Source organism: Sphaeramia orbicularis, chromosome 22, assembly GCF_902148855.1.
Source record: "Sphaeramia orbicularis chromosome 22, fSphaOr1.1, whole genome shotgun sequence".
NCBI lineage: Eukaryota > Metazoa > Chordata > Actinopteri > Kurtiformes > Apogonidae > Sphaeramia > Sphaeramia orbicularis.
The window spans coordinates 36998657-37012528 of NC_043978.1; the positions used below are offsets into that span (position 1 = coordinate 36998657).

At 40.7% G+C, this 13872-nt stretch overlaps 1 protein-coding gene across 2 annotated transcripts in view; it reads left to right on the forward strand.

Moving 5' to 3' along the window:
* prkd3 (protein kinase D3) overlaps positions 1-13219 on the forward strand; it is a 41463-nt gene extending 28244 nt beyond the window's left edge. Inside the window, exons 6-19 of one of the 2 annotated variants that reach the window (XM_030127401.1) lie at positions 1163-1358; positions 1449-1526; positions 1608-1794; positions 2974-3097; positions 3299-3376; positions 6191-6467; positions 7505-7557; positions 7960-8032; positions 8362-8468; positions 8553-8714; positions 9666-9764; positions 9851-10118; positions 10439-10524; positions 11537-13219. In XM_030127401.1, the coding sequence (XP_029983261.1) occupies positions 1163-1358; positions 1449-1526; positions 1608-1794; positions 2974-3097; positions 3299-3376; positions 6191-6467; positions 7505-7557; positions 7960-8032; positions 8362-8468; positions 8553-8714; positions 9666-9764; positions 9851-10118; positions 10439-10524; positions 11537-11710 (1962 nt within the window). In that variant the 3' untranslated portion in view covers positions 11711-13219. The remainder of the gene's footprint in view (positions 1-1162; positions 1359-1448; positions 1527-1607; positions 1795-2973; positions 3098-3298; positions 3377-6190; positions 6468-7504; positions 7558-7959; positions 8033-8361; positions 8469-8552; positions 8715-9665; positions 9765-9850; positions 10119-10438; positions 10525-11536) is intronic. The other variant, XM_030127402.1, reaches the window with a different exon arrangement.
* Positions 13220-13872: the final 653 nt, after the last annotated feature.

Genomic DNA, 13872 nt, shown 5'->3' on the forward strand with positions numbered 1-13872 from the left:
GCTTTATAATCAAACTCACCCGTGTAGAAGAAACACTGCAATTTCAGCTTCAAACTCCATTCTTTTCATTTAGAGCTGTATCTAGTGGTGAAAATAGTGTTGATGCTCATATTTTTGAATCACTTTGTTACTTTCTTTGACTTTGAAAGTTGTCTCTTACCAGTTTTCAAATGAACTGGTCATACTCTAACACTCTGGTCAAAGCATTAGTCTTTAACTTTCAACCCTTGGAATCCGGTAATCTCACTACACACTCTGACCTGTTTCTGTGATTAAATGCAGCACGTATGTCTACAACCTAATATGTTGACGTCAGTGGCATTATGTCAGAACTTTTATTCTAAACACTCTAGTCATAATTTCAGGTCATTTTTAGAACTACTATATATAGCTCCCATAAAATGAACCAGCTGGTGTTTTGACATCATCCTAAATTGAAATGGAAGTCAGGTGAATTAGCTATGAGTGTGTGCCAGTCCATCTGCATCCTCCTCATAACCGCTCTGTCTCAACCACTGAATGTTTCTTAACTTATCAAAGGTGGCAGTTTTCCACGGGTTAATCTATTGGACCCTGTTGTAGAATACCACTGATGCAGAAAATTGAATTGAGCTGCATGGAACGCTTGTCCGTGGATCCTCAGTGAGGTCTTAGGAAACAATTTTGCACAAGCTCACTCTGGCGTATTCTCCTCTTGACTGTGTCTCCAATAAAGGTTATCAGGAAATGTAATTATGCTAATGACATTAAAAGTCCAATGAAATGCAACTTTACATGTCTTCTCAGTGGTCGGCCAAAAAGAAAGACAAGAACACTTCCTTCCTATTTCTCTATTCTCCATGTAATCTCACAAAATCAAAATTAAATGCTCATTTGTGGTAAAATATGACAAATTTAATAACCTTTTATCAACCACTAGGATTAGATAAACAGTCTTCATAAGTCAATATGACAGGTTTTTTTTCCATCTGATTTCTTCCTCTTTTTCAACTGTCTTGTCATTATTTAATCTGTCTTTCTCTATTACTGAAACACTCCCTTTGAGGCTGTTCTACCTATCCTTTCCCCCTCTTCTTCCTTCCTGCATATGGTTTTTTAATTCTTCCTGACCTATCTTTATCTTTCCCTTTTTCCATCCTTCCTCTTGCGCTTCCAACCGAAGCAGCAGAGGTCCCATCAGGAGGCAGGGAAACGGATCCTATCCTGGAGCGGCAGGCCTATCTGGATGGAGAAGATGGTCCTGGGACGGGTTAAAGTGCCACATACTTTTGCAATTCACACCTACACCCGCCCAACTATCTGTCAGTACTGCAAGCGTCTTCTCAAGGGTCTTTTTCGCCAGGGAATGCAGTGTAAAGGTAAGAAACCATATCAGAGGTTATGGGGTTTTTTTTGGGAAGGTGCTGAAGATCCTTGACTTAATGTTGTTTTTTAACTTATTTTACCAGATTGCAGATTCAACTGCCATAAGCGGTGTGCTTCAAAGGTACCAAGAGACTGTTTGGGGGAGGTGGACTTCAATGGAGGTGTGTTTAGTAGCCATCTGTAGTTATTGTTTCATAGTAATTGTGATACGTCTATAATACACTGTCGATGTACTTATGTAGAGCCAGCCAGCCCTGGGCCAGACTCAGACACAACTATGGACACGATGGAGGTGGACAGCAGTGACATGGACGGCAGCAGAGGGCTGGACGACCCAGAGGAGCCCTCCACCCCGGATGAGAGGATGTTTGACATGGATTCTCCATTTTTAGACAGAGAGAAGGATGAAGAGCCTATCAAGACAATTAGGTACGAAGATACTTATGTAATAATAGGTAATCCATCGTAACAGATGAGCATTCTCATCCTTGATACCCTTCAGCAAGGATATTAAACATGACCGATTATGTGATATGTTTTAGTGTCCTTACGGGCAAAGTATACATCACTGCAAATGTCTCTGTTTTCTATTATTTGCATAATATTGTGATATTATTTAATAGTTACTTGAGTAAAAATACTAATAGCACAGTGAAAATAGCAAATGTTATGCATTCAATTAAAAATAAGTAAACAGTACTACTACCCCCTTGTTGTTGTACTATTATATATGATCTTGTCAATTAATATCACTCCTGAATTAATGAGTATTGTTGTACTTTATTGCTGTAGATATTTTTAAAAATAAAAAAGTACTTTATATGTTGGGTTTGTACATTGGGAAGTTTAATCTACAGCATAAAGATCTTCATGTGTTTGTAGCTCCACTGTCCTGCATGTTTAGGTTTATAACAATGGATTCTCCAACTAATGCAAGCCTTTCATTTTTTTATTTCCTTGAATAAAAGAGGAGAATTTTCTCAATCTGCAAATCATGAATGTCATAATTGAGTTTATCATTTACATTCATAATTAAAATATTTATGTGGCAGGATGGGAATGAAAACTTTAAGATAAATGTTCTCAGATAATGTACCTTTTTTGGAAAAAAGTAAAGTGCCTCAACTTTGTACTTGAATAAAAGTAGTTAAAGTTATATTCCACCACTGGATATTTACAACTCATGTCAATTTTGCTTTTTGGCATTGTTCATTTCGTTGAACAGTTTTGTGAAGTCTTAGAGGAAATATTGAGTGAAAGGAGGAAGACATGCAACAAAGGTCACCAGCCTGATTTAAATCGGGGACTTTGAGGTTAAGTTTTAATCCCTAGGTCCGACTGCCCAGTGCTTCTGTTTATTCTACAACAGCAGTTTTATGTTTCTGCAAGTGTTGCCACTGCTGCAAACATAAGACACATGACTTCCTGTTCAGGATTTCTGTCAGGAAATACTGACCAGACACTGGCAGCTTAGAAAAATAAAATGAAAGGCTGCATGAACTGGCTGTGAATCAGCTGAAAAGTACAAGTTTGTATTTCATTACATCGGGATCTACCAAAGTAATATTCTTGTTATTCACCTACATCTCAAATTCTGTGTGTTTCTAGCCCTTCCACTAGTACCAACATCCCTCTGATGCGGGTGGTCCAGTCCATCAAACACACCAAAAGGCGGAGCTCCACTGTGGTGAAGGAGGGTTGGATGGTTCATTATACGAGCAGGGACAACCTGGTAAGACCGATAACACCAAAGCCCAATAAGGGAACCTGGCCTGAAAAAATGGGCTGTGCTTTTCTTCTGTACTGAGGGAAACTCCTTCTGTAAAGCTGCTCATAAGTCATGAAGTTTTCACCGAAGGTATTTTCCTCGTGAATGTGCATTACATCATGTGCATTTTGCTACTTGGAGTAACAGATTACCCACATTTTACAGAGGAAGAGACATTACTGGAGGCTGGACAGCAAGAGTCTGAGTCTGTTTCAGAACGACACCGGAGCCAAGTTCTATAAAGTAAGCATAAAGCTAGCATGTCTACTTTTTCCTGGTGAAAACATGTCGTACCCTCCACATCAAACACACACAACATTCATTACGATGACAGAAAATTGAGATTAATGCAGGATGATTCAGTGCGAAGCTTATGGTGACTAATATCTGTTATGTCCCCAGTGTCTCTATTATAATGCTGATTTTTTTATTCCAGATATGATTCATTTTGATATCTTTGTTTGAATATTTGTTACGTGAGGTATGTAAATAAAATCTAACCAGCGCTAACTGTTGAACTAAGTGTGAGGGATGTCATGTTGCAACTGTAAACTACACTGAGGTCAGTTTGGCCCACTGAAATTTCCCCTGTGGTTTTTCACTCTGCAGCCACGGTCTAGTCCCTGCATGAAGTGAAAGGCTTGTGTCACTGTCTAGTCGCTGTCTGTAGTTATTGTGCTGTCACTATCAGATCATACAGGGGCATTTGAAGGGGTTTTGGAATAAATAGCAAAACTGAGACCGTTGGGATCTCCAAAGCTAAAGTGGTTTTCCAGGAAAAAAAACAGCAAAATACAGTGAATTTGTGTATGTTTGACATGTTTGCAGTCCAGACTTTCACATTTTGTGTTTAAGCTTTGTTTATTTTTGCGTTAGGCGTCCTCATTTCAAAGTCAGTGGTTGCTTTGAGTAAAACATTGTAATTTAGATGTGTAAAGTCAGTTGTGGAGAGCGTGTGTGACACTTTCCTCTCAGTTCCAGCATCATACTCGGTCATTACATTGCCGCAGGGGCTTAATAGCACAGTAATTACACATTTGGAAGTGAGGGAGGGAACTGCAGCCTGCAAGGTAAAGACTTCCACATGTGTGTTCTTGGTTGTCTGTGTATGTGTGTGTGTGTGTGTGTGTGTGTGTGTGTGTGTAGGGTGGGGGATGTTGTCATTTTATTGTTCGTGTTGCTTTGTGTGTTTTGAGACTTCCAACACCTCCTTGCGCTGTGGTCAGAGATATGATGAGGTGGGATGGTGTGTAGGATGCAGCAGAGTTTCCAGAGTCAGGGCCAATGTGTTAAGTTTGCGTTGTGTGTTTCACAGGTGGCTTTTTACATTTTTTTCAATCTTATGTCACTTGTGCAATAAGTTTGAGAAAGCCTAAATCCCTGTCCCTCCGCTCTCAATTATTCTGTCACACCCTTCATCTGCTGCCACTAAACCCTTGGAGAGGAAACCTCATTGGGTACTGACTTTTCAGGGTGTGTTTACTGTCAGCTTTATGTGGTTCTTTATTATCAACTTGGCACATTTAAGACCTTCAGGAGGCTAATTGAAGGCTAGCTGTAAATGCCTTCTTTTCATGCTCACAATTTTGCCTTTTTTCATGACATTTGCTGCCGAGTAAATTTTTATTCAACACACTTGGCATGAGATGTTTTTCTTCTACATTTACAGTACATTCTGCACAAAAACAGTCTTTAAGGGAGTTCTTTACTGAAACCACAAACATGCACTCAGTGTGCGTCCGGGAAACCTTCTGTTTTGGACTTCATCCTTTCATTTCTCTGAAGCCCACTGCTCATCAGTGTGTGGCCACTGTCCTCCCCTCTTCCCTTTTCTTTATACCTCCAATCTGATTAGCAGTGGTCGCGTGGTGGCTTGCTCGCCAGGCATGGCAGCCATTTTCACCATTTGGAAGCCATAACGGCTCCTCGTTTGAAGATGAGACCCCTGTACTTGTGGCTTTCTCTGAAGAACCTTTTATGGGGTGAGGGGGCTTCTCTCTGTCTCTGCCAGATTGACTCCTGTCACACTCAAATGTGCACCCACACACACCCACACACACGCTACCCTGCGGAACGGTAGATGCAGTGTCTTTCGTCTCAGTGGCTAGCGGTAGCGCCAGCGGCTCGTGCTCAGATGGGGCCCCTGGCTGGCCCTGCCTTGTAATCAGGGAACTAGAGTACTTCAGCTGCCGCAGGGCCCGTTCACGTGACCCGGCCCCGCTAACCACAAGCACTTCATCTGATACTGTGTGGTGAGCCACATGGAGGGGACAGCGTGTGCCTTCTTGAGCCCCCATTGGTTGGAACTTCTCTTCTTTCTCTTTTTTTTTTTTTTGGACCCTCCCTCTTCTCTTTGATTTGACAGCGAGGTTGAAGGGGAAGGGGGGGACTTTTAAAATGTGATCCAAGTGTCTTCTCTGCGTGTGCTCATAAGACAGAGGAGAGTAAAGCAGAAGGTTAGAGCTGGGACTATAAAATCAAGACTGTGATAACAGCCCATAAGTGTGAAGGCATCTGGAGAGTGTGAGTTTTACAAGTACCTTTGTTTTGTTTATATTGTTGCACTGAAGAGTCTGTAAAATGGTGTCATGTACGTGAACAGTAATATTTGCTTTAAGTACATTTTCTTAAAATGAAACAACCATTAACAGAAGTAATTCAACTTCCTCTTTTAAGTAATAATTTAAATTTTATCTTTAACTTCATGATTTGAGTAATAAGATATGTTTGTGTGCTTTGTGTTAAGTTGATATTGTTGTAACTGAGCATTTTACAGTGTTGGTGTTGTTTCCATTTACTTAGTATTCCAGTTAAAATATTCTTTTTCTTCTTCACTTGTATGAAATGTACATATACATAGAAACTGTACTTGTTTGGGCTCTTGGTTTTGATGTCCTGATCATACTTCTTTGTACTGACTTTTTATTTTCTGTTGTGTTCATTGACAAAATACAGTGACAAAAATGTTCATTAGGGGATGTCACTCATTTGAAAAAAACTTTGGCTTAAATAATTTTTATCCTAAGTGTTTATTTCTCGTTTTGTCCCGTCCTGCAGGAAATCCCTCTGTCTGAGATCCTTCAGGTTGAACAGCCCAGAGACTACCGTAATCTGGCACAGGGCAGCAACCCGCACTGCTTTGAGATCATCACTGCCACCATGGTCTACTATGTAGGGGAGAATAACAGCAGCCACTACCACAGCCCCGCTCTGGCTGCCTCGGGAGTTGGAATGGAGGTGGCCCAAGGCTGGGAGAAGGCCATCAGACAGGCCCTCATGCCCGTCACCCCCCAACCCAGTGTGGCTAGTGCTGTTGGCCAAGGCAAAGATCACAGTAAGTATCCTAGTACTCATACAGATAACTCTCTGAGTAAGACAGAAAAATAACTGGAAGCAAGGTTTGTGTTACCTTTATTGAATTTTCTTGCGTCATACGAGCTTCACATGATTTTTTATCCCCGCTCTTTTAGAAAAATGTATTTAGTTCTTCTTAGTTCAGTCATGTTATATAAAAAGCGGGACATTCTCTCCACCGCAGTTTCACCTTTGTGATGAAAAAACTGTTTGATGACCTGCTGTAGCTCATAGGGAACCCCCTGACTCAGTTTCTGTAGGCCAAAGCAATCAAGGCCAAAGCGTTAAGTTTCTGTTTGCTTGGCTGACTGTGGTCATTACGTAAATGTTACACTGAGGTTTCAAAATACATCATCGCATCATTTACACATGGTCTTCAACAAGTGTTATTTGTGTCTGTATGCTGTCATTTCAGCTTTTATGGATGTGAATTGATTTGCAGATTAGTTAGTCACATAAGGGTGACACTTAATATGACCAACAAAAATATATTTCATCCCAGATCTGTATTTATTTATCTCTCAAATATTGCTAAATCAGTATCACCTAACCTTTATATATGATTTTAATCTCAACCATCGATATGTTTTTGACAAACATGCTTTGCTTTTGTAGTATAACATTAAATGTGTGAGTAGAACTAACTAAAGGATTGTACCATCCTGTTTTGTACTTGCTATTACGTCTGGTTTTCTATTAGTTGGCCAGTTTGCAGAATTAGCCCCCATGGCTCTCTAAATTCCTAGCTATGAAATACATAACATATTTGTCCTATTCCGTCACACATAACTTTCCAGATCAATTTTATAGCCAATTTATTGTGTAATAAAATGCTTCATTATGTTGGGCTGTGACTTATTGCATCCAGCTGTGATAAGCCTGAACATTGTGGAAAAAAATACCAGAATGTGAGCAATGCGCTTCTGCCTACGAAGACCTCACTTGCTACTTTATGCACTGGTGAAGTGGCGTTTTTCAGTTGTTGAATGTGAAAACATCATGTGTTTCCCCCTCTAGAAGAGCTGTCCATCAGCATATCTGTGTCCAACTGCCAGATCCAGGAGAATGTGGTGAGTCTTTTTTTTTCTCCGCAAAACTGTTGCACAATTTCCCAGCATGGCCTGCACATGCATGCATTCATGTACTATTAAAGTAGCTGTTGTGGTAAAATCAGAAACTGTATCCTGCTGTTTCTTTAACAAAACCTACTGCAGAAGCTTTTTTCCTGCGCAAATAGGGAAGCTCCAGGCTCATTTTTGGTCAAGGGTTTTTCGACTTGCTTCCACTTCTGCACTGAGTGAGAGTTAAATATTTTGCGAAACCAGAACAAAAATGAAGGAGTTGAATTTTTATTAGCCTTCAGATGATGTAACTGTTATTTACGGCCAGGATCAGCACGTAGAATTAACTTAATGTTACACACAGTGCTGTAAAATACAATCATAATAACAATTTGTGTTATGTCTGTGTAGGATATTGCGTCAGTCTACCAAATATTTTCTGATGAGGTGCTGGGATCAGGCCAGTTTGGCATTGTCTACGGAGGTAGGTCTCTGTATTGATATATTCTGCTTTTTTTCCCCATTTAAATCCACTATGAATTGTAATAGGTTAACGCAGGCGTCGGCAACCCTGGTCCGACAGAGCCACTATCCTGCATGTTTTAGATGTATCCCTCTTCCAACACACCTGATTCAAACGATAAGCCTATCATCACGCTCTGCAGAAGCCCGGTAATGACCATCAGGTGTGTTGGAAGAAGGAAACATCTAAAACATGCAGGATAGTGGCTCTGTAGGACCAGGGTTGCCGACCCCTGGGTTAAGGGATTACTGCTCAACTTAGTCTTCTAACTATATGTCATATTATTCAAGGTAAACATAGGAAGAGTGGCAGAGATGTGGCCATCAAGGTTATTGACAAGATGAGATTTCCTACCAAGCAGGAGAGTCAGCTACGGAATGAGGTGGCCATACTACAGGTAATTAAACAAATGAAGTAACTGAGATCAACAGAGACGTCACCAGTGACCTGAAATTTGATGGTTTTATCTGCTTTTCTTCAGAATCTGCATCATCCAGGTATCGTCAACTTGGAGTGTATGTTTGAGACGCCAGAGCGGGTCTTTGTTGTCATGGAGAAGCTGCATGGCGACATGCTGGAGATGATCCTGTCCAGTGAGAAGAGCAAACTACCTGAACGAATCACCAAATTCCTAGTCACACAGGTATGGGCAGCTGAATTTACCCCACTTTATCTCTGTAGTTTTCATTACTTGCATGTTAACTTAAACTAGTAAGTAAAACAAAAGTACATATTCTGTTTGTATGTGATGAAAACAGCACACTCACTAATCAATTCGTTCCATCTTTGAAATATATTTCTGTAACATCTGTTATTAACACTGATGTAGTTTTTCACTCTTGTACTAAGAAATAATGTGTTCCTCCACTTGTGCATTTCGCCTTCTTGGTTGAGCTTTATTTTGTTGTATCTTATCTCTCTCTTTCCACCCTCTTGACTTTGGTGTGTGCTGCTACTGTACTTGCCCTTCTGCTCCAGCTCCACAGCCTGTTTATTCTTGTGGTGAGCTGATTGTGGAGGATTGTTTACAGAATTGGTCTGCATGGCATCAGGGCCTCCTCCCTGGCTGTGGATTACAGCCTGCACTGTGCTCGTGGCTTTGTGGCCTGATTAGAAGTGCAGCAGGCCCCTGGGCCTCCGTGGATCCCAGGTCCCAAACAGGAGCGGGGCCATTAACAACAGCCCCATTAGCTGCAGCGGGCCTGGCTCTGATGTGGCCAGGACGACTTCTGTCAAAGCCAGGGTCAGAATAGGGGAGCCAGGCGCTGTGGTTTTGGTACAGGGCCATAGGCAGACGTGCGTGCAGCGCTAGCTTACGCCAGGCCTCGTGAATATAAATGGAATGATGAGATGAGATCATATGTCTTTATGCGAAGGTACTGGTCAAGATGGAAGTATTTAAGGGCATTAGCATGCTTATACTGCTGCTAGTTTTCCATATGGCAGCACCATAGATTCTACTGTTTAGGTTATACAAACACTACCTTGTTTATACCATATACTGTATATAGTGAAACATTTAGATGATAGAGTTTACAGTATTGTCATCTGGATTCTTTAAGTTAAATCTATTTGTATTATTTGTTTGCATCAGATCCTGGTTGCCTTGAGACATCTGCACTTCAAAAACATTGTTCACTGTGACTTGAAGCCTGAGAACGTACTACTGGCCTCCGCCGAGCCCTTCCCTCAGGTAAAAGGAAAAAATACACAGATATATCTGAAAACAAGTGTGTATATATATACTGTATGTTGACCTGTGTTTCTGTATTATCACAGGTAAAGCTGTGTGATTTTGGATTTGCCCGTATAATTGGTGAGAAGTCATTCCGCCGGTCGGTAGTGGGAACTCCAGCGTACCTGGCTCCAGAGGTGCTGCGCAGTAAAGGCTACAACCGCTCCTTAGACATGTGGTCAGTGGGGGTCATTGTGTACGTCAGTTTGAGCGGGACATTCCCTTTTAACGAGGACGAGGACATTAATGACCAGATCCAGAATGCTGCCTTCATGTACCCCCCGACACCTTGGAAGGACATTTCTACTGAGGGTAAACACTCGATCCTATCTCACTGTTACTTCTGTCCTTTGCTCTTGTAAGTGCTCGGTGGCCTGATTGCACCTGTAGTTGAGTGTCAAACTGATACTCTCCACCCACCTGTCTGGTCTGCCTGACATTTTTCTGTCTGCGGTCAAAATGAATCAGTTTGAAATCTCCCCAACCCTCTGAGCTGCAGCATCTCCACCGTACAGTGTGATAGACAAGATGAAACAAACAATGGAGGTGTTGATGCTGAAGGTCATTACAGTCTTATGAACTGTTCCTCTGTGTCTTTTTGCTTAAGATCTTTCTTTCATCTTGATTTACAGCCACAGATCTGATCAACAATCTTCTTCAAGTCAAGATGAGAAAGAGGTACAGTGTGGACAAGTGTCTCAGCCATCCCTGGTTACAGGTGACTTTTTTTTTTAAATTTTATTTTTCCAAACATATCACATCATCACACATCTAACATTAACTTTAGAATAGTGGTAAACTACCCACCTGCCCTTCACCTGTAACAAGAAGGGGTCTTCGTATCAATATAGTAGCTTTTTATCACACACACACACACACACACACTTTGAGTACCCTTGTATATAATATATGCATACAGCATACATATCTACACAGAGGAGTCTAGTCATAGTATACATATGTACATACATAGGGCATGGAATTGTCGTATTTTCAGTTTCATCCTCTCGGTCTTTACTCTTTGACATCTAAAGTGTCTCCATTTCACAAGATATTTTTCCATCTTGTCCTGCATCCTATATGACATTCTGCCTATATGTCATTATGCTGCTTTTTTCCAGGCTTTTTTAAAAATTAGAAATGGAATTATTTAACCCTTTGTAGGGCACTTGTAGAAAGACTCTGAAATTCAACATTTCAACCTTATTAACCTCTGTTATTGGAGGACACAACAAGACTTTATTACTTTTGTGATTTAAAAAAAAAAAAAGTATTGTTATGTGGAAAATCAATGTAATGAGTTACCATATTTGGTTCCTTACCCATAAGTGGCAAAGTATTTACAAGAAAAATGCATGTAAGGTGAAAGGAACATGTATTTTAGAACATTAGACCAACATAAGTGCTGATCCAGACACCTGTCCACATCCTCATTATCCTTTTGAACATCATTCCTTACATTAGTACCATTACTTCATGGTACCTCACAAAGCAGGTACACTCACTGTTCATGCAGAGGTGGACCTTACAGACCCTGTAGACCACATTGAACCTGAGATTGTTGCCTCACTGTAACTTTTGCAGTCACTGTTTTGTAGTGTATGCAGAAATGACCAAAAATAGTCACTTGCTCGATAACGGGTTAAGTCAGATTGTCACAATGACACTTTCTGCTACTCATCCCTCAAAACAAATGTGCCTTAATCTCAAAGTTGACCTCTTTTCCTCAGGATTATCAGACATGGCTGGACCTCAGGGAGTTTGAGACGCGACGAGGCGAACGCTACATCACCCACGAGAGTGATGACGCCCGCTGGGAGGAGTACGCTGATGAGCACAGTCTGGTTTACCCCAAACACTTCATCATGGCACCCAACCTGGATGACATGGAGGAGGACCCCTAGTGGTGCAGAGCACATACTACATCACATACGATGTCATAGGGACTTTTTGCGTGGAGCTTTGGGAGCGGTGGATTTTCCCTCCAGAACTGTTTGTTGTGGAAACAGAGAGAAGCAGATTAGTAGGAGAATTACCCTCCAGAGACTTAAAAAGTTGGAAAAACCCAACAGAACCCGTGGAAATGTTGCCCTGCTTTAAACTGCAGGCGGGTGGGGATGCTGCAGTAACTCATGAAGACTCAGTCAGGAGAGAGGAGTGCATTCCCTTCTTTTGCACGATATCAAAACATTCCATGGATTTTGCTCAAGTTTGGTTCATGAAGGACAATCACAAGTTAAATTACATGAGGTGAACTTAATAGCTTAGTTATTGTACACACAGTTTTGATTACAATTGAATAATAATATGGCTCTGTTCTTTATAAGAGAGAGGAGATCAGATAAGATGAGAACTTTCCCCCCAGGAGTAAAGGGCACTTTTCACAAGGGATTCACAGTCTGTCCGTCGGGGATCAAACACACAAGTTTCATTCTCATTTCTAAACTGTTTGTGAGACTGTCCTTTTGGCGTGAAACTGGAACCGTCACATGTATTTGTATGTTTTTAGTATTTGTGGTAGATTTTTTTGCACTATATTATCAATGAACATAGCATTTGAATAGAAACAATTCGCTGCTACAACATCCAGTTTAGGCTCTGCAGTGTTTAAGAGTGACACTCAGCAGAAAGACGACACAACTTACACAAAATTGGCTGCTTTGAGTCCTACTTTATTAAAAAAAAACAACAAAAAAACAGCAGGTACATGTCTCTATTCTTTAGAGTATGAGCTGCTGGTCGAAGCTAATAATGTGCAAGTTTTATCAGCTTTATTCAGAAATACAGTCCAACAAACATGAACAGATATGCTAACTTAAAACTATTCATTTGTATCTTTGTAAACTGTTTTTAAATTAATATTGTGATTTTGTTTTTTTTTTTTTTTTTTTTTTTTTTTTGTGTGCTACAAAACAGTAACTCTGAAGCGATGATAAGTTGGTTGGTATGCAATAATGGAGCCAATTTTTGACTGTTAAACCTGAGGCTAAAACCAGCAATGTGCAGCATGGACTCTATTTTAGAGCATCATGCCTCTCTCTACACATTTCCATACCTTTGTAGTAGTTTTTTAATGTGACTCCAGTTCTGGAATCTGTGTTCTGATGCTTTGTAGGTATCTGAGGCGACCAATTTTGTTTCACTTGGAACAAAATATATGTGTCGGTTTCCTCTGGAAGATGCTTGTGTGTATTAAGTTGTCTGGACCATTTCAACAACCCTTTGGATAAAAAAGGTATAATTACAATTTGGTTCACATGGGAGTTTTTAGTACAGCTATTGGTGTGTTTTGGGAGTACGTTCCTGCTTCCTGTTGTCTTCATTCTGTCTTTGTTGCCGCTGGATTGGCAGGTGTCAGTGTTTTGTATATTTCAGTACATACCAATGGAATAAAAACCCAACTTCATAACTAAGTCTTCTTAAACCTCTCATTGTCTTTCTATACACGACCTTTCCTTAACAATAGATTTCCCAGCGTGCATAAGCGGGCCTGGTTTTCAGTTTTGAAAATATTGCATCATGAAGAGCGAGCGAGTGTGTAGTGGTTTCGCATGTCAGGTCCCATTCTCAGCAGCTGGATGTGATTGTTGCACCACACCGAGCTGTTTGCCCAGCCAGGCGCTCACCACAAGAGAGTAATGACATAGTTAAAGAGGGTGGTGGTGATGTGGGGGTTTGTGGAACACTTTGAAATCATTCATGATAAATGCTATCATGGAATCCCTTAAAGTATCAAACGTGCGTTCAAGTCCAGCCATATGAATAAAATATCTCACTCCTGGAACGGACTCCTGAATGGGTCTATTGTTTGAAGGTACAGTTCTCCGTAAACTACAGAGCAGACAGCTGTCAATAATTTAGCCGTATCTTTGAAGTGTGCTTTTCTTCCTTGAGATACTGGCTGACTGCTGCAAGATATCATATCATCTAATAGCTACTGATGAGAAGCTGAAGATCGTTGGTTTTTCTCTAAATGATATTCAATACGACTCCTTTATCTTAATTATTTCAAGATGTGGAGGTTAGATGACCCTGTTAACCTCTGAAGGGGAGACACTGAACAGGC